This window comes from Dryobates pubescens, chromosome 10 (assembly GCF_014839835.1).
Source record: "Dryobates pubescens isolate bDryPub1 chromosome 10, bDryPub1.pri, whole genome shotgun sequence".
NCBI classification, from domain to species: domain Eukaryota; kingdom Metazoa; phylum Chordata; class Aves; order Piciformes; family Picidae; genus Dryobates; species Dryobates pubescens.
In genome coordinates, this window is record NC_071621.1 from 24,483,873 (window position 1) to 24,500,701 (window position 16,829).

Genomic DNA, 16,829 nt, shown 5'->3' on the forward strand with positions numbered 1-16,829 from the left:
CAGATGAAAATTTCACTTTCTAACTGTACTGAACAGCGTCAAGAATCAACACTAAATATGCTTGTAAACGGACTGCTCGTATTTTAGATGAACAAACTAGAAGTGAGTACTGCAATTATAAACTTCATCATGCTATACCTAAGGAATTTTTAAACCTAATGATGCAAAAAATTTTTACTACATGAAAACATAAAATCAAAGCATTTTGGTCACTTTCAGCTTTCTTTTCAGCTTTCTTTATATAAAATACACTCTTTAAATGGATATTTAAGGACTTATTTCCTAGGCGTTGAATCCCTGATATCACTCTTACTGCAACAATTCATTCCCTGATTTAAAAGGAATTGTGAAAGAAACACATCACCGAGGCTCCAGACATCTGTGAGGAAGGATATACAAGTTCAAAAGTAGTTTTATGTTTCAAACTGAAGCTTTCACTGGGATTAGCAGATAGGGTTGCCAGCTGTGAGTTAGAACAAAGATACAAATTCTGCCCTGCATGTTATTGTGTACTGATTAGATATAACCTTCTGAATGCCAGATGGGCACCACTTATGTAAACTATTAATAGTTGCATGAACTTGTGATGTGAATTCATGAAATAAATGAAATTTGATCCAATGCATTTTAAAACCACAAACTGAAAAGGCCACCTAAATTCCAAGCTATATTTTTTTTCATCATAGTGTAGTAAGCAATGAAGTAAAATATATGTTAGAATATTGTGTTTTCTCTGAAATATATCAAAACATGCTTTAGTAGATAATTAGTCCAATCCAATGCTGAAACTAGAAAGCCAAATGTCTCTCAGCTCTGTCAAATGTCACTTCAGCCTCATAACATCTACTTAATATGTATGATCACAAACTGAAAGTTTTCAGGCATTATAAACTAATATTCCTCCCATACCTGATATGGGATTTTCATTTGTATGATGGAAGCCGTTTACGTCTACTCACTCTGAAAACATAACATCTAAGCAGGAACTGCTAATAATCTTTTAGATTTTATGCTAGAAAAGATTATTTTTCTAAAAAGTTTCACACTCAGTGTTCCAATGTTCCTGTTCCCCTGCCAATCACAACAACTGAACACTTTCAAGAGGTCCAGAAATTACCATTATTTTCCTTTCTTGAGATTTTCTGCTGAAGAACGTGTGGTAGCAGCTTATACTACACTATTCTCAGTAAGTACACTATCAGATCACTTGGTTTTGCAAAATCAGAAAATTCCTTGCCTGAGGTTTTTGACACTCTGTCAGCACAGATAGAAATCAGTCATAAGGGTTAAAAGGATTTAAAAGAGATGATACAGCCAACATTATACACTATACTGCATTCACGTAGAAAACCAAACTGAAGATGACACAATGTGGTGAGATGGAAATTCCCCCCAACATTAAATTTGCCAGACCAGCTCAGTTGGAAGCAAAAGAAAGCTGTATTTACAAGCAAAACTACAATCTACAATGAAATGCAATGAATATGTACAAAATACACATTATTTACAATATTTACAATTAATAAACAGCACAAGGAACCCCCTGGGCCAAAGACCAGGGGAAGCTAATAGCTTCTCCCTCCTTGCCCCCTTCTTACTCCCTTGTACACAAAAGGGACAAGAGAAAGGAGCAGAGAGACATTAAAACTTAGGCAAAGAAAATGCAGCCACGGTCAAGCAGAAGCCAGCAGAAGCACAGTTAGTATCTCCCCAGAGCAAAAAAGTAAAATCATAGGGTAGATAGTTCTAAACAATCCCATTGGAGAGTTATCATTATTTTCCTTTTCACACCCAATAGTGATTTACTTACATTTTTCCACTTGCCTGTTCAAGATCTGTGAAGGGCATAGCCTAAAACTACCACACAATTCTAATCTTAGTATGTATCTCAAAAATTACAATCTTTAAAGCACTATGGGTTCTGTAACAACATTTGAATAGAATAGAATTTACAATTATGAAATTATTTTTAGCTGCCAGAACACCTACAGGCCACTGGCTGCATTCAGTACCTTTCAAATATGCAATAGTTAAAAATCATTAAAGGCAAATTCGCTGTTCTCAGAAACCTTGCCGTCAGTGGCCAGGAAGGAAAAGTGGGTTTCCCCTTGCAAAAGGATACTAAACTACCAGGAAGGAAAATTCTTTCACCAGCCCAGAGACATATATGACACAGGCATGCTCAATGACAACCAAACACACTGATACTTGTGCAGTCAACGAACTCAGTTCAATTCAGTCCAGGTAAATCTAGAACTTAAAATGACAGGGATGCAGAACGACAGGATACATGTGACTGTTAACAAGAACACAGTGCTTATTGATAGCCTCAGGCATGGCTATGGGGGTCAACTGGCACGAGGGTGGAACATAAGCCCTCCAATTCTGGAAGAAGAAAAAATAATCTTATTGCAGAATCCCATCTGCTGGCACAAAGTAACAGTAAGAAAGAGCCAGGGTTGCTTTGGGTTGGTATTTTTGCTCTGTTGGATGAGCTGCAGCATACCTTAAGTCATCAGCCATCAAAAGGAGCAGTAATGTTCTCTGACAGTAGAGACTCACGAGACTCCTTAAAAAGTACAAATGTTTTCCCTGGCATGTTGAGATGAAATGAATAGTCTACCTCATTATTTGTCACTTACTGGCACCAACACCTTATTGCACAAAATCTCTCTATATGACTGCCCTTGAATCAAAAGGAAAGGGTATTATTTACAGATTCACATAAACCCCCTAAGCTTTACTTCTACCAGGACAAAGAGAAGTTACAATACTGTTCATATACTGAAAGATGGATGGTTTTCACTGTCGGTGTATCAGTTTGGGCATCCTTCTTCCACTAAGTCCCACCTCAGGCAGATTTCACACACAAACTCTTCACAGCGGAACTTTCTATCTATGTTTTGATCCAGAAGAAAGTTTCACAATCCATCTCACGCAGCCTTAATTATGACAACACATGTGAACTCAACCTAACAAACCATGTTCTGCCAAGGAAAAATCTCATGCCGTAATTATCATATGTAATAAAAGGAAAACTTTAATATTTTCTGTGGAAAATGACACAAAGGGGGAGTTAAAGCACATCCTCCATAGAACCTCCAGAAAGAAATACTATCAAAAAATATGCATCAAATCCAATTTTGTTTGGCTTTGCATGGCTACTGCAAAGCCTATGTTAGTGAACCATAACTTGAACTTACATATGCCACACAAATGAGGGTAGATTTTAAAGATGCTCAGAACATTTTTCATTACAGAAGGGGAGAGACAATCATAATCAAAGAAAGGAAAGAAAAAAGGCAATAATTTTCTGAATGGAAAGGTACAAAGCCCACACAAGTTAATGTAGCAGGAAGGTCTTCTAATGAGTCGTTTGTGCAGATTCATCTCCTGATGTACAGGGTTACTCACAATAGTGCAGAAAGCAGTGTATTAAAATTGTAACCCCATATTTTAGAATATACTCCTGATGCTCCACTTGAATTTATCAAGTGTAATCCCATTATTCATCAATCAGTTTCTGGAAAACTGTGGCAGACTGTTTCCTGCTGATCATATTTTCCTTTTGGAGGAGGCAACTGATCAGAGGTAAGCTTTGATTTTTGCTAAGCTTTGCAGAGACATTAGAGAGTTGTATTCAACTTTAAGTTTTCATTGGATGAACAGACCTCCTCTAGGATGGTGAGTCTTAACACATCCAGCAATACATGGGTAGCAAGAAGCAAAACACGGGACAGCCCATTATTGGAGACTAAACAGCAGAAAAACTGAAACAGGAAGTCTGACCTAGTCACCTGTACTTCGCACAAACACGAAGCAGGAAGTAGGGAGAAAAATTTGGTTGATTAATTGGATAGTCACTTAAATGGGAATTCACTAAGTTACTGCTTAGGCTTTACTTCAAAATACAACTCACTTAAATGGGAATTCACTAATTTACTGCTTAGGCTTTACTTCAAAATACAACTCATTTAAATGGGAATTCACTAATTTACTGCTTAGGCTTTACTTCAAAATGCAACTCAAATAATCAACTAATTGAACAAATTTTTATTCAAGAAAAGAACAAAAGTGTAATTAGCATACTTTCATTAGCATATCCAAACAGCAAAGACAGCAAATATATTTTTCTCCTCTTTTTGAAAGGTTATGAGCATTAAATTGGAATTTAACTATCACTTGCAGTTGCAATCAGAATGGAAGAATAATGAACATTCATGCACAATGGCTTTATCTTAAGAACAGTTGAGCTGTATTTAGACTTATTAATTTGATAATGCATAAAACTAGGATCACAAAAAGCACAGCAGTGCTGGGCACTGTCCCATCTAGGCTGCTTACACTGTGCCAGAAAGCCTACCTGCAATGGAAGAATCCAAAAATAAGGACAAGAAGCCAGACACAGTCAGCATAAAGGAAGAATTTTGGACTGGAAGTTATGAGAAAAAAAAAGTCTCCCAGTCACTATCCCAGCCTGCTCTGTTGAGTTTTGCATTAGAAGGCACCATAGAACAGATTGTCCAGAAATTATTAGCTTGTAGATCCTGATGGTTTCAGTGCCAGCTGGGCATTCTCCTTGCAATGTTGCAAATGTTTTGGGATGACCGCTGAAGAGCACAGAGATCTTTGTCGGTGCCTTCTTAACTGTGATAGAAAATGGGGATTGTATTCTCCAATTAGGCACCTATTGAGAGCATCCTGCTTAGTCCATGCATAAATATTTCCTTCCATGGCAGTCAGCAAAAAGCAGATGAACCAGCTACCTGACCCATAATCAGTGGAACACTCCTGAAGACCATAGTCTATATATGGTTGTAGGTCCCTTAGGCTTTTAAGCATTTCCCCAGGTAGCTGTCAAGGAGGACAGTTGGTGATGCAATGTTATAGTCAGGATCTTGAGCCTGTTTGGATATACAAACCTTAAGCACTTCTAAATAATTGAAAGGCTTGTAGTAAGCATATTTCTAAAGCATTCACTACTAGCCTAGTTCTTTTAGTTTGTAGCTTTAACTCGGTGACTTGGTTGGTCACTTAGTGGAACAAAATTTCACTGTGCAAAGATGCTTAAGTTAGATTTGCAGTAGCACAAAATAATTCCTCTGCTTACTGCCACTACAAGAGCTTCAATGATGATCAGGAAACTTCAAGCTCTCAACTGCTAATGTAGTTCAGATTACTATCCTTCTACAGACTCAAAAGATAAACCATTCACAACAGAGGACATGCTACACTGAGCACTGTTCTACAGCAATTATTAGTAAATGAATCACTTTATCAGAACAACTCTCATACCTACAGCTTGCAGTACTAAGCTGTGTTACATATGATAGAAAAATCTGTCTGATAAAACAAATTTTCCCATTAAAAGTAAACTGCATTTAAGTATACTGTAAAAAAGCAGATAAAAGTCTCACAGTATAGACTGACTGCAAGCCCTGGGAGCTTTTGCTTCCAAAATTTTGTTTCCTTGATATAGTGTCTTGCTACACAAAAATTTTGTTTGGTTTAGAAGTAGCATCTCCTTGTAATGTCATTTCAGAATGTTAAATTTTCTTCTATAGAAAAATAATTTGTTCCCTTCCCTTTGCATTGTGTTTTGGTACACTCTCTCTTCTCCCCCATCCCCCGAGCAGGAGGAACAGTAGTGGATAGAAATGAGAAAAAACCACTTCTGACCAGTTCTGGCTAGAAAATATAATACAGTTAGTGATAACAACCTAGATAATGAAGTCTTTCTATAGATACAGGCACAAAAGTGGGAGATACAGAAAGTATGAGTTAGTGAAAATCAGCTGGGAAGGTGTATAATAAGAAAGGAGACTACACCCTGAGCTAGGCGAGGTGAAAGTTTTGGTATGTGATTAACAATGTAATGAATATGAATAATAATTCTGAAACACTACAACTAACTGTAGTGGTAACATATTTTAACAACAGAGAAGGAAAAATCTGCCCCCCTCTTTGCTTGCAATCTTTTGTTTTAAGAAGGAAGTCCAACATACAAAGCAAAATCAGAACAGGAAGAAAAGGAGCTGTTTAACTCTAGGTCATACATGACTACAGTATCACAGTATCGCCAAGGTTGGAAGAGACCTCGAGGATCATCGAGTCCAACCTGTCACCACAAACCTCATGACTAGACCATGGCACCAAGTGCCACATCCAATCTCCTCTTGAACACCTCCAGGGATGGTGACTCCACCACCTCCCTGGGCAGCACATTCCAATGACTAATGACTCAGTGAAGAACTTTCTCCTCGCCTCAAGCCTAAACTTCCCCAGGCACTGCTTGAGACTGTGTCCCCTTGTTCTGGTGCTGGTTGTCTGGGAGAAGAGACCAACCCCTTCCTGTCTACAACCACCTTTCAGGTAGTTGTAGAGGGCAATGAGGTCACCTCTGAGACTCCTTTTCTCAAAGATGCTTCTGGGTCAGAAGCCTCACAATTATCAAGGACACAGACTTGAAAACACTCAGTTTTCTAAGTTAAGTCTCTCTGATCTATGAAGAATAAAATAAATAAAATATAAAATTAAATTTTATAAGACATGAATAGCCATTCTCATCTCTCTGAAGAGCCTAGGCTGTTTCAGACTTCCTGAAGGTAAGTTACTCTATCATCAAGTCACACATGGAAAATACCAGACTGCCTTTCTACATTTTCACAAAAGGGTGCATTTTAGTTATGAGAGAATGGAATGCTGACGTCTCTGTAATAAAGCAGTACTGACATTTACAAGTTAGTGATGCTATTAGCTGTACCTAAATTAGCTATCACTATGCCACACTCCAGCTGTTTTCTGTCACAGTGGCCCACATGGCCAAAAGGATTATGAGAAATGCTGTAAGGTAACCCCAAATCAGAAAAAATCCCCAAACCTGAAATAAGATGGACATATATGTTGGAACAGAACTAAACAATTAAGATTGGTTTCATTGGTTACATACTTTCAGCTGCCAGTTGCCTCATATGCACTTAAGGAGCCTACCTTCAAAGATTGTTTTGCATTAGTATTATTTTGTATAAAGCAACTAAGCACAAATTACAGAAAATCTTAATAGCTGGAAAACCACTGTGGAGTCTGAGAGCTTTTAAAGCACAACTTTCTGTTAACCAAAAAGAAGAAAGTGGTATGAGTACATTAAAATTCCACTATGGAAACAGAAGAACTCGCATGGAATTGAATGTCTTCTAAAAATTGCTCTCAATTGAAAATGCTACCTTTAATGAAATAATGTTTAAAAATCAAATCTAGCAAAGCTGAAGCAGTGAGAATTTTTCTAACACTAGTGCAAGAGTATTTCACTGGATGCCTATGCAGCTAGAAAGACTCCAGCCACCTCCTCCTTACTTCTAATCGTGCATTTTGTCACCCTACAATATTCCACTGCAGACTGCAATTTCTATTTTTCTTAATCTTTCTTCTGAAGTACAGTCCTTGCATACCCCAAACACACATTACACTCACATGAAAGTTTACAAAGTCACAGATGCTAATCTTGCAAATGTAAATAAGTGGAAGTAAAATTTGGTATAAAACTATACTAGCTACTTTAAACACCAGGAAGAAGGAAATACCATCAAATTTCATCCTTTAAATAGCACCTTTCATTAGTGAAACTACACACCTGGTAGATTTAAAGAGTGAGACTCAGTTGCAGTTTAGAGCACTTATACTTAATTCTTATAAAAACAATTCTGTAAATGTATGGAAGCAAGTTAATAAATCTCCAGAAGAAAACTGTAAAGACAGCTTTGTGATCAATCCTAGTGAAGGCAGCCAAAGTGTGGCAGAAGTTCCTTAAAGACACAGAATTTTAACCAGAGAAGATGTGGATGTCTCACAAGAAAATGCAATTGTTTTCACCATGACCTACTATATGTATTTTGTCTCAACAAGCTGTGGTCTTGACTTTTATCCCTCATCTCAGTAAAAACTGTTTCTTTTCTAGTTCAAGACATTCTTTGTATTTGAAACCACTCTCACTGAAACCAGCATCTCAAAGCATGGCTCCTGGCATAAAATAAAAAAGCTAGCAATTTTAGACCTGAGTGCAGGTTTATTTCCAATGCACGTTATAATCAAACTGTAGATATTTCCACCGCTGTGACTTATCCCACAAAACATTTCTGCTTCATTGAAGCAAAGAAGGTATTTATTTCCTGGAACTTGTAGAGGCTACTTTCCCAAGCTCCATGTGGGATTGTATCCTGCCCCGGTCCAGTCCTCCCCCTCCCCCACCCCCCCTTCACAGCTTCCCATGCTCCTTGCTTTGTCATGAAGACAAGCAGAATGTGTTTGGCTGGGCACACTGTGCTATTATTATCATGAAAATAAACTCCAAAACCCAGAAATACCAGCACAGAAAAAGAAGGGGGTAAAAAAAAAAGGCTGTTCCTTTGGTAGCAAATTGGTTGTAAAATACTCTTGGCACCTAGGTGTTCGTTTCCTCTCCGCCTTGACTCTCACAATTTATTCCAATTTAGCTGTTTACACAGCCAAACTGTAGACTGAATGTGTGCATATCAGATGAACGTCACCAACTGTAGGTTGGTTTAGAACTAATAGCAATCTGGAGGTGCTAAGAACTACTCTCTAATACAGCTCAAAAAAGTTCAGTGTCACAGTTTGCTTAGTAGAAAGGCAGTCCAGAGGCTAAAGGATTATGGTGACTCTGGTGTTGTTCTGGATTTTGAATTGAACAATACACTACCACTTGTAGGACTAGCTGACAGAGACGAACTAGTACAAAAAATCTACAGCATTGATTTTAATCTGCCATCCTCTTATGACAAAAAGAAAATAAGGAGAATAGTTCTTAATGGTTTTTGTTGTTGGCTTGGGGTGGTTTTGTTTGGTTAGGTTTGTTTTGGTTTTGTTGGTTTGTTGGTTGTTTTTTCCTATTTATCCAGACAGTCTAACTGAAACACAGTGCTTGCTCAAAGAAAGCAATGGTATCTTTGGAAAAATCTAACCCTTACCTCCAGCCTTTTCTACATCTCTCTTTCACATGTGCCAATACAAGTGTTCTGGGGATTAACAAGTTCGTTAGATTTAAAAGTGACTTGAAGAAAGGAGGTTTTTTTTGGGTTTATATATATATATCTCATAGATAGATTTGCAGTCTGGCTCACTGCAGAGTCTCATTAAAAGTTTAAACATAACCACTGAGGCAGCACAACAGTGGCCTGAGCAGACAGGAGAGTGGACTCTGCAAGCATCAATTGGTGTTGAGAAAAATGACTCATTGAACCATATCTACATGACTGCGTCTCTGCCGAACAGATGCCAGTTTGGGACACTCCACGCTACCCTCTTACAGAAATTACATCTTTGGTTGGATTTCCCAAGCCAAAAGGACTCATTTTCTGTCATTCAGCTGAGAAATAAAAGCCTTCAGGTGAGAAAAGTGAACATTAAAAAACAGCTTTAATTTCTAATGTAATGTCTAGATGCTGGCCCTATATATAGGATTGATATTACAGTTTATTTACTTGAACTAAGCAAATTAAAATATAACTATATCATTGTGTATTTAATTTTCTGACATCCTAAAAACACACAGAAGTCATTGTGTCCCTTTTAAAGTTTACACAAAGGTAATAGTAATTCTCCTGGTCTCCAATGCTCTCTTTACTTGTTCATTATAGAATCCTTTCAACTTTGCCTCTAGCACTTCACAAACTCACTTTTTCATGAGTAAATATTTAAGCCAGATCTGTTTTAAAATGTCTACAGAAAGAAAGAAGATAAAAGCAAGTATTTAGATTTATAGCTAACCAGGTAATAATCAACTGCTACTAGTGCTGAAAAGAGCTTCATCCATGTCTCAGCTTTAACATGAACCTTTAGTCCAGGTAGGGGGGCTGTGCGCCTTTGTACCCTTTTGGTAGTATTCTTAAGCAAACAAAAGATTGCCACACACCTTGCAGGACAATTAATTCATTGAAACAGGACATTTAATTTTTTCCTTTTCATCTGTAATATGTTAGCTGCACTAATATTTGACTTTCTGTTTCACAGTGGAAAGAAAAAAGGATAAGAAAGGCAGAGAATAAGAACTCAGCCCTCTGTTCACTGAGAACTTGCCCCATACACCTAATGGTTTGTCTATATTTAACTTCAAGTAATGCAGTCTTACACTATAAAAATATATAAACTATAAAAATATGTTAATTATTGAAGTAAGTAGCAAACATTTTCAGCATGAGATGACAAAGGCTGCTTTCACTTTTATACTACCTTTTAACATCATGGTTTTGACTGAAGTCTTAAAACTATGTTCTCACCTAGTGATGTTAAGTAAAACTCAAACAGATTTCAGTCCATTTACCTACTGCTGGAGGAGTAACTTCCTAGGATGCCCTGAAGCAGGCATGCACACCCTTCTAAACTGACACAGCTTATGCTACAGAAGTGAAGAATCAATATATGAATTTGAAAAAAAGCCTTCTGAAAACCACATTGACGTAAGGTAATCATACTTCATGGTAGGATTTTGTTATTCAAGATTTTAATTAGTATGTAAATAAGGAACATTTTAATGATTGCAAACATTTCAGTGTTGCTTCTGTAAAAGGTGTAAATGCTCGCTAATTCTCAGAACCTGGCAAAAGAAACAGGAAAACCAAGCAATTGCTAACACTTCTGGTTTTCAGTCAAAGGCTTTGTCACAGTCACGAGATTAGGGAACAAAAAATTCTCTAATCTGGATTTACCATTGTGCTGGAGAAAATGCTCTTTTCCATGAGGCACTACTGCCCACTTAAAATTAGTAGCAGCTTCCTAACAGCTCAATTTAGGATCTAAACATAGCGTCATTTACAAAAGCCAAATCACTGTGAACCAAACAATTCTGAGTTATTTCAGAAGGCTTGGTAACCATTCTTTCACCATCTGTTAAAGATCAACATCTGTGATTTCAGAAAAGATAGAAATACTTGAGTCACTAACTACAGTCGAAGTGGAACGATAAAGGAGACAATTTCTTATTCCCTGTCTTTGGTTGTGTGAGACAGCAGAAATCATGCTTGAACAGCAGGCTTTCTTAGAAGGGATTAAACAAGGAAAGATGGGAAAATGCATAAAATTAAGTAAGAAATCACAGAATAATACTGTTGCACTTTGGATTTCACTGACTTTCTTTTGAAGGAGGTAACACTTAAACTGATCAACCCCATTAAAAATAAGTGTATATATGAAATTGCCTGGCTTCAAACTCTGTCTAGAAATACCTTCTACAACTTAGAGGTATCTAATGGAGCTCTCTCAAACCATAAGAGGAATGCAGAGAAACCCACATTTATAAGAAGCTTTACTATTAACAACATTGTCTGATAACCTGGATTTGTACACTTATTTTCCAGAGGACATTAAAACTAGGATGGAATTAAAACAGTCATTTTTCAAATGAGCCAAGCTTCCCTATCTAAGCAATACCTGACATGCTGAAGAAACCTTATTTTCCATTATAATCACTAAAATATAAAACTTAAGTTTAATTTTAATACACAATAGCATATTTGCTGTACTTTTATTTAGCACAATTGAAAAAAAAGGAAGGCAGCATATCTTTAGTAAAGTAGCATGACACACTTCAGAAACTTGATGATTCCTTCTTTTTATAAACATGTGTTTCTGTTTGGAATGGGGGGGGGGGGGGGGGAGGGGGAAGCCTTCCCAAAACACAACTTCCCAGTTGCAGAAACAAACAAGTAAACCCAAGCTTTTTCTCCAGACTGTGCTGGATCACTTCTGTTTTTCACATTATAAAAGCAGACAGCAATAAATGGGAGAATAATTCACTCCCTTATTCAATTAAAAATTCAATGGGGTGTAGACCATCATTAGTCTTGGAAGTAGTAAAAAGGCTTCTGTAGCAGAATGAAGAGGTTCTCTCCTTTTATAGAGATTCTTGTCCTCTCATTGGCCAAAAGCAAGCAGAGAAACTGATTATTCATTTCCTTCCTACTGCTATAAAGATATTTATCTATACTGTTCTCTCTTGCTGTAAACTTAGTAACAAATTTATTTTCAAATGTATCAACAAATTACCTCTCGGGTGTCAGGAAAGAATTCATACTCATTGAGGCCTACTCAATAGTAGTTAGAGAGTCTAGGAAGGCTACCTTTCTTTTGGCATTAACACAGAACACAAATTAAAATTAATATGACAACATCAGAAGTGGACTCAGGGCTCCCTTATCACATGGTATGACAGGAATGTTTATCCTCAAGTGACTGGTCATACGGGAGAACTTTGCAGTGATAGTGCTGGACCTGCTGAACTGTATTAACAAAACCATTTGCTCATAAGAAAATACGCCTTTAAAAGGGTCCTTCATAACTGTAATTTTTTGCCAAGCTTTCAAGTTAAAAGAGAAGACATTCTAAAATAAAGAATAATAAAAAAAAAAGGTAAAAAAAAGGTGAATCCCTCTTCAACAGGGAAAGAGCACTTACAATGGGGTTCATAGGGAGGAGGAGGATCACCACAAGGAACACACTCCATGTCTTGAAAGCCTCCAAGCTTAGTCTTCCTATAAAATCTAGAACACAAATGAAAACACAGTTAATCAAAGCCAGTTATTTTTCCTCACAACCTTAACTAGGTGTTTTAACAAAATCCTCTGTACTGCAAACTTTTTTTTGTCCCCCAATGCAAACCATCAGGTAGTAGAAGAAAATAAAAGTAAGCAAAAACACATTAGATATTAATAGCAGAACTCTAGATCTAAAGTAAAGTTCTACATCTGCTAGTCCAAATGCAGTCACTATAACCTTTATTCACATAAGAAATACATCTGGAGATTTCTGGCAGAAATCAATACCCTCTTTTCCATTTACATTATGCAAGCTTACATGTTTAAAAAATACAAAAGCAAACTGATAAATGTACACAATCCTCCTGAAAGAAACAAGATATTACAAGGCAATTATCAGCACTAAAATATATAATGGGTCAGATATCTGCTTTCTAGTTAAAATTCCTAAGATATCCTCTAGCTCAGAGGGAAAAAAGAAAGGGAGAAACCAAACCAAACCAAGTTGTCAGATGCTGTGTGATAAATCATTGGAAAAATACAATTATTCTGATATTTTTGTAGAACAGCAAAACCATAAAAGTGGTGTCTCAGAATTGTTTTATGAAACCAATTCTGACCCTTCCTTCTCCAGGAAGATCTTCACTACCAACCAAAATTACAAGGTCTATGGACTGTGAATGCAAATTAGCAAAGTTACCACGTAAGACCCAATCCACATTATCCAGTTCTCCACTTTGTTTCCATATTCTCACTTAGATGTGTCTACTTTAAAAATTCTACATAGTCAGCATTTCAAAGCATAAAAAAATTGGATATTGCAAACAAAAGTATCAGTCAGATGGTTTAGATAAGTAATACCAATGGGAGGCCATGAGCAACAATGCTGAACAATAAAACTAACCAGTCAGCCACTCACTGTTACACAAAATAATGCAAAACCATTGAAAAAAGAAAAAAGAAGCAATCTTATCCAAGGAAACATTCTATTCTCAAGATTGTTCAAGAAATTTACTATTGAGTTGGAAGAGCTTACTGCCTACAGCGACAGAAGCCTACACTCCTAAACCAGGGAACAAGAGCCATACCAAATGAAAAAGTGGAACTTTAGAGTGTTACAATTTATGCAAGTATGACATCCTTTACAGAACCTCTCCACAACACCTCACTAATCAAGAGATGTTGTCTGTCACTCAGTCACCAGTACAAAGCCAGAATCAGTGTCTGTGGTTTGCTCAAGATGAGTGTGTGAATTGTTTTCTGTAGTTCAGTTTTACAGATGTTCAGTTATGAATACTGAAAATGCCATTACACAACAAAGACTCTATCAGCTAAAGCAAACAGCTTTCCACCTGCTCAAGAAACCCACTCTTTAACAGTGTGAACAGAAACAGATTCATAGACTGAAGACTTGCTGCATTAAATGTGTTAACATTTGGTTTTAGTGGACACGCTCACTGTAGCGTTTTGAAGCTGAACAATAGCGAATCGAATGTTGGAAACCCACGCAAACCAGAAACAAATGTGATTACTGAGAGGCAAAACATTAGCTAAACATTTGGTTTGTCTAGCTAATATCCTCCATTTGCTTCGGCGGCATCTAAACTGATGGACAGGTACAAGTGGTGGTGTGTTCTACAGTTCTATTTCTCAAAACATCCAGATCCGACGATCTGTGACTCCCCTACCCATGACTTCCTGTTCTCATGTTTCTAACTTTCCTAACACAAAATGCAGACTGTGGTAACAGCTCTCATTTTAAGGCATATTCAACAAATGTATCTAGAATACATTCTAGACCAGAATACTAAGAATTCCCAGGTCCTTCAGTTTAGATTCACTCTTAATTCACGTTTTATTCTGGCTTGACTTTTGTTTGTTTCTCACCTTTCAAAGTTTAGCTTGAACACCGCAAGAAGGAAATTTTCTTACTACTGAAAGCCAAATAAGCCCTATAATACATGGCATTACATAGTAATATGCAGTAAGAGCATGAATCAATCTACCACATGGCTCCATGTAGTATCAAAAGTGGCTGTAACACCTAATGCCTGGGGCTGCTGCTGTGTAACTTACACTAACATTAATTACTAAAGCTTTACTAAGTGCTTATAAATTAAGAGATCTCACTTCTGCCTTAAGAATAACTTCATGTATTTGATAGCTGGTATTAACAACAAAAAAAAAAGTATATAAAAATAAATCCAATAAAATGACTGAGAAATATACAGGAAACAAATGTATGAACTTTTTAAAAACATCTCTGAAATATATACCCTGAAAATAAAAAGGCTGTTACACCTGCAAATCAGTTCTCATAACCAGCTCCTAACAATTAAAACTACCAATCTGTAATTCAAAATAGCATCAGAAATGCCTTTTAATAAACCCACAGCAGGTATATAGAATAGTAGAACGTGGCTACAATGTAAAGAATAGCCTTTTGGAGATCTTAACACTTCATACTACAGAGAACATTAGCAACAGAGAACTGGGAAGACTGGACAACAAACTAAGGTCTTGATTTCTAACTGCAGTTTCAGTGAGTCTCCACACCATTATCATTTGTCCCAAAATAATTATTTATGATTCTTAGCCAGGATCATGCTCTGCAATTCTACACATAAGATGAAGAAAATTCAACACTGTAATTGACCATCATCACTAGTTTTTAGACCAGAAGTAGTGATGGTCAATTATGCACCTGAATTTTCTTCATCATATTGGTAAAAAAAACCCCAAACAACAAGAAGAAAATAATGTGATCAGTCTTCAAGAAGGTGACTGTGTATGTTTTCAAATGTTTAATCCTTTATAACAATTAAATAAGTCAGCAGTAATACTCAATATTTTTGAAGTATTTTGCTTAAACACCACATTGACAATACTCTCATAAATCAGGGAGGTAATTATCAAACTATTTTTACAGATGAGATAATTAAGACTGCAATTCTGAAATTACATGCTCAGATCGTACAGTAAATGATTGGCAAGGCCAGGATTAGAATGTAGGACTTTCATATATACATAAAGGATACAAATAGTTACCTGGAAAACATGAACAAGCAAACACCAATGCAAATTAGTTCATAATTTGTTCAAATTGTCATCTTCAGAAAAGGACTTACCCTGGTAAACAGTCTCCACATAGTGCATTGCTGGTGGCAGAACAGTTGGCCTTCTGAAACCGGTTAACTAATGCACAATCCAGACAAGGCTTGCACTTCTGAAAGCCCCAATCTTCCTTGAATCTGTTTGGCCTGCATGTCATGCACTGTGCATCCTCCCCATATCCAAAGCCGCATTCCTGTAGGGATCAACAAGCAGCAGCAAGCTATTCAACCACTGAAAGCATGAATGAGAAGAGAATGCTGGGATAAAATGAAGACCTAGTGTAATTATTACTGAGAGTAGGTCTTTCTAGAGACAAAAGCCATCCTTTCAACAAGTTCAAGTTCCACTGCTAATAATCTCCCTTACTTGTATAACTAATCTTAGTCATCCACTTTATTCATGAAACCACTGTGTATTTGAATGATAAAGGGCTTCAAGGACTCCCACAGTTTCATTACTACTAGCTTATGGCAGAATTATTGAGCTGTCTATTTTTTAATTAGGTCAGTCATGTGAAAGTGCAGAAACTGGGACAAGTGAAGTATAAAGGCACTTACTCAGTTACAAAAACAGCAAAGAAGCACTTTGATATTAAGGTTCATAGCTAAAGTGAACAAAGTTAATTGCCAAAGAGAATGCACTGATCTTCAAAGGCTTAGAATTTCTGTTACCAAATAAAACAGAGCTGGTTAACGACCATTAGCTAGGCATAAAACATTGCTTAGCCACTAAAAATTTCAGAAACTCAATCTGCTCCATTTCTAACAGTTCTAAAGGTGTTGGAAAAGATTAATAGCTCCACAGAACACAGGGAATCATGATATTTTACTATAAAAGGAATATGATTATTGGTTATTTACCCCAAATTTAGCTCCTTGAAGAATTAATTTTCATTCATATGCAAAAAGCCATCTAATACACCTGACAGGTTACAAAGAGAAAGACTGAACATATTCAGGGACTAAATTCTACAAACTGGCTATCAAGAACTATGAATCTATTTTAGTTTCATGTCACTATTTCTCACAGTTGAAGTTATTAGGAGTTGCTATTCCATTTTCTCATCTGAATATTCTAATAAGCTTTCTGCAGTACTTTTTTGTTAGATTTGATGCATCAGTGACACTACAAAACACAAGAGGAACACAACAAATTGCTGGAAAAGACATC

The 16,829-nt window shown here is 36.7% G+C and overlaps 1 protein-coding gene across 1 annotated transcript in view; it reads right to left on the minus strand.

The window, feature by feature from the left end:
* TNFRSF19 (TNF receptor superfamily member 19) overlaps positions 1–16,829 on the minus strand; it is a 59,655-nt gene that overhangs the window by 16,394 nt on the left and 26,432 nt on the right. Inside the window, exons 5-6 of the mRNA XM_054164672.1 lie at positions 15,674–15,852; positions 12,466–12,551 (exon numbers count right to left, since the gene is read on the minus strand). Coding sequence (XP_054020647.1) covers positions 12,466–12,551; positions 15,674–15,852 — 265 coding nt within the window. The remainder of the gene's footprint in view (positions 1–12,465; positions 12,552–15,673; positions 15,853–16,829) is intronic.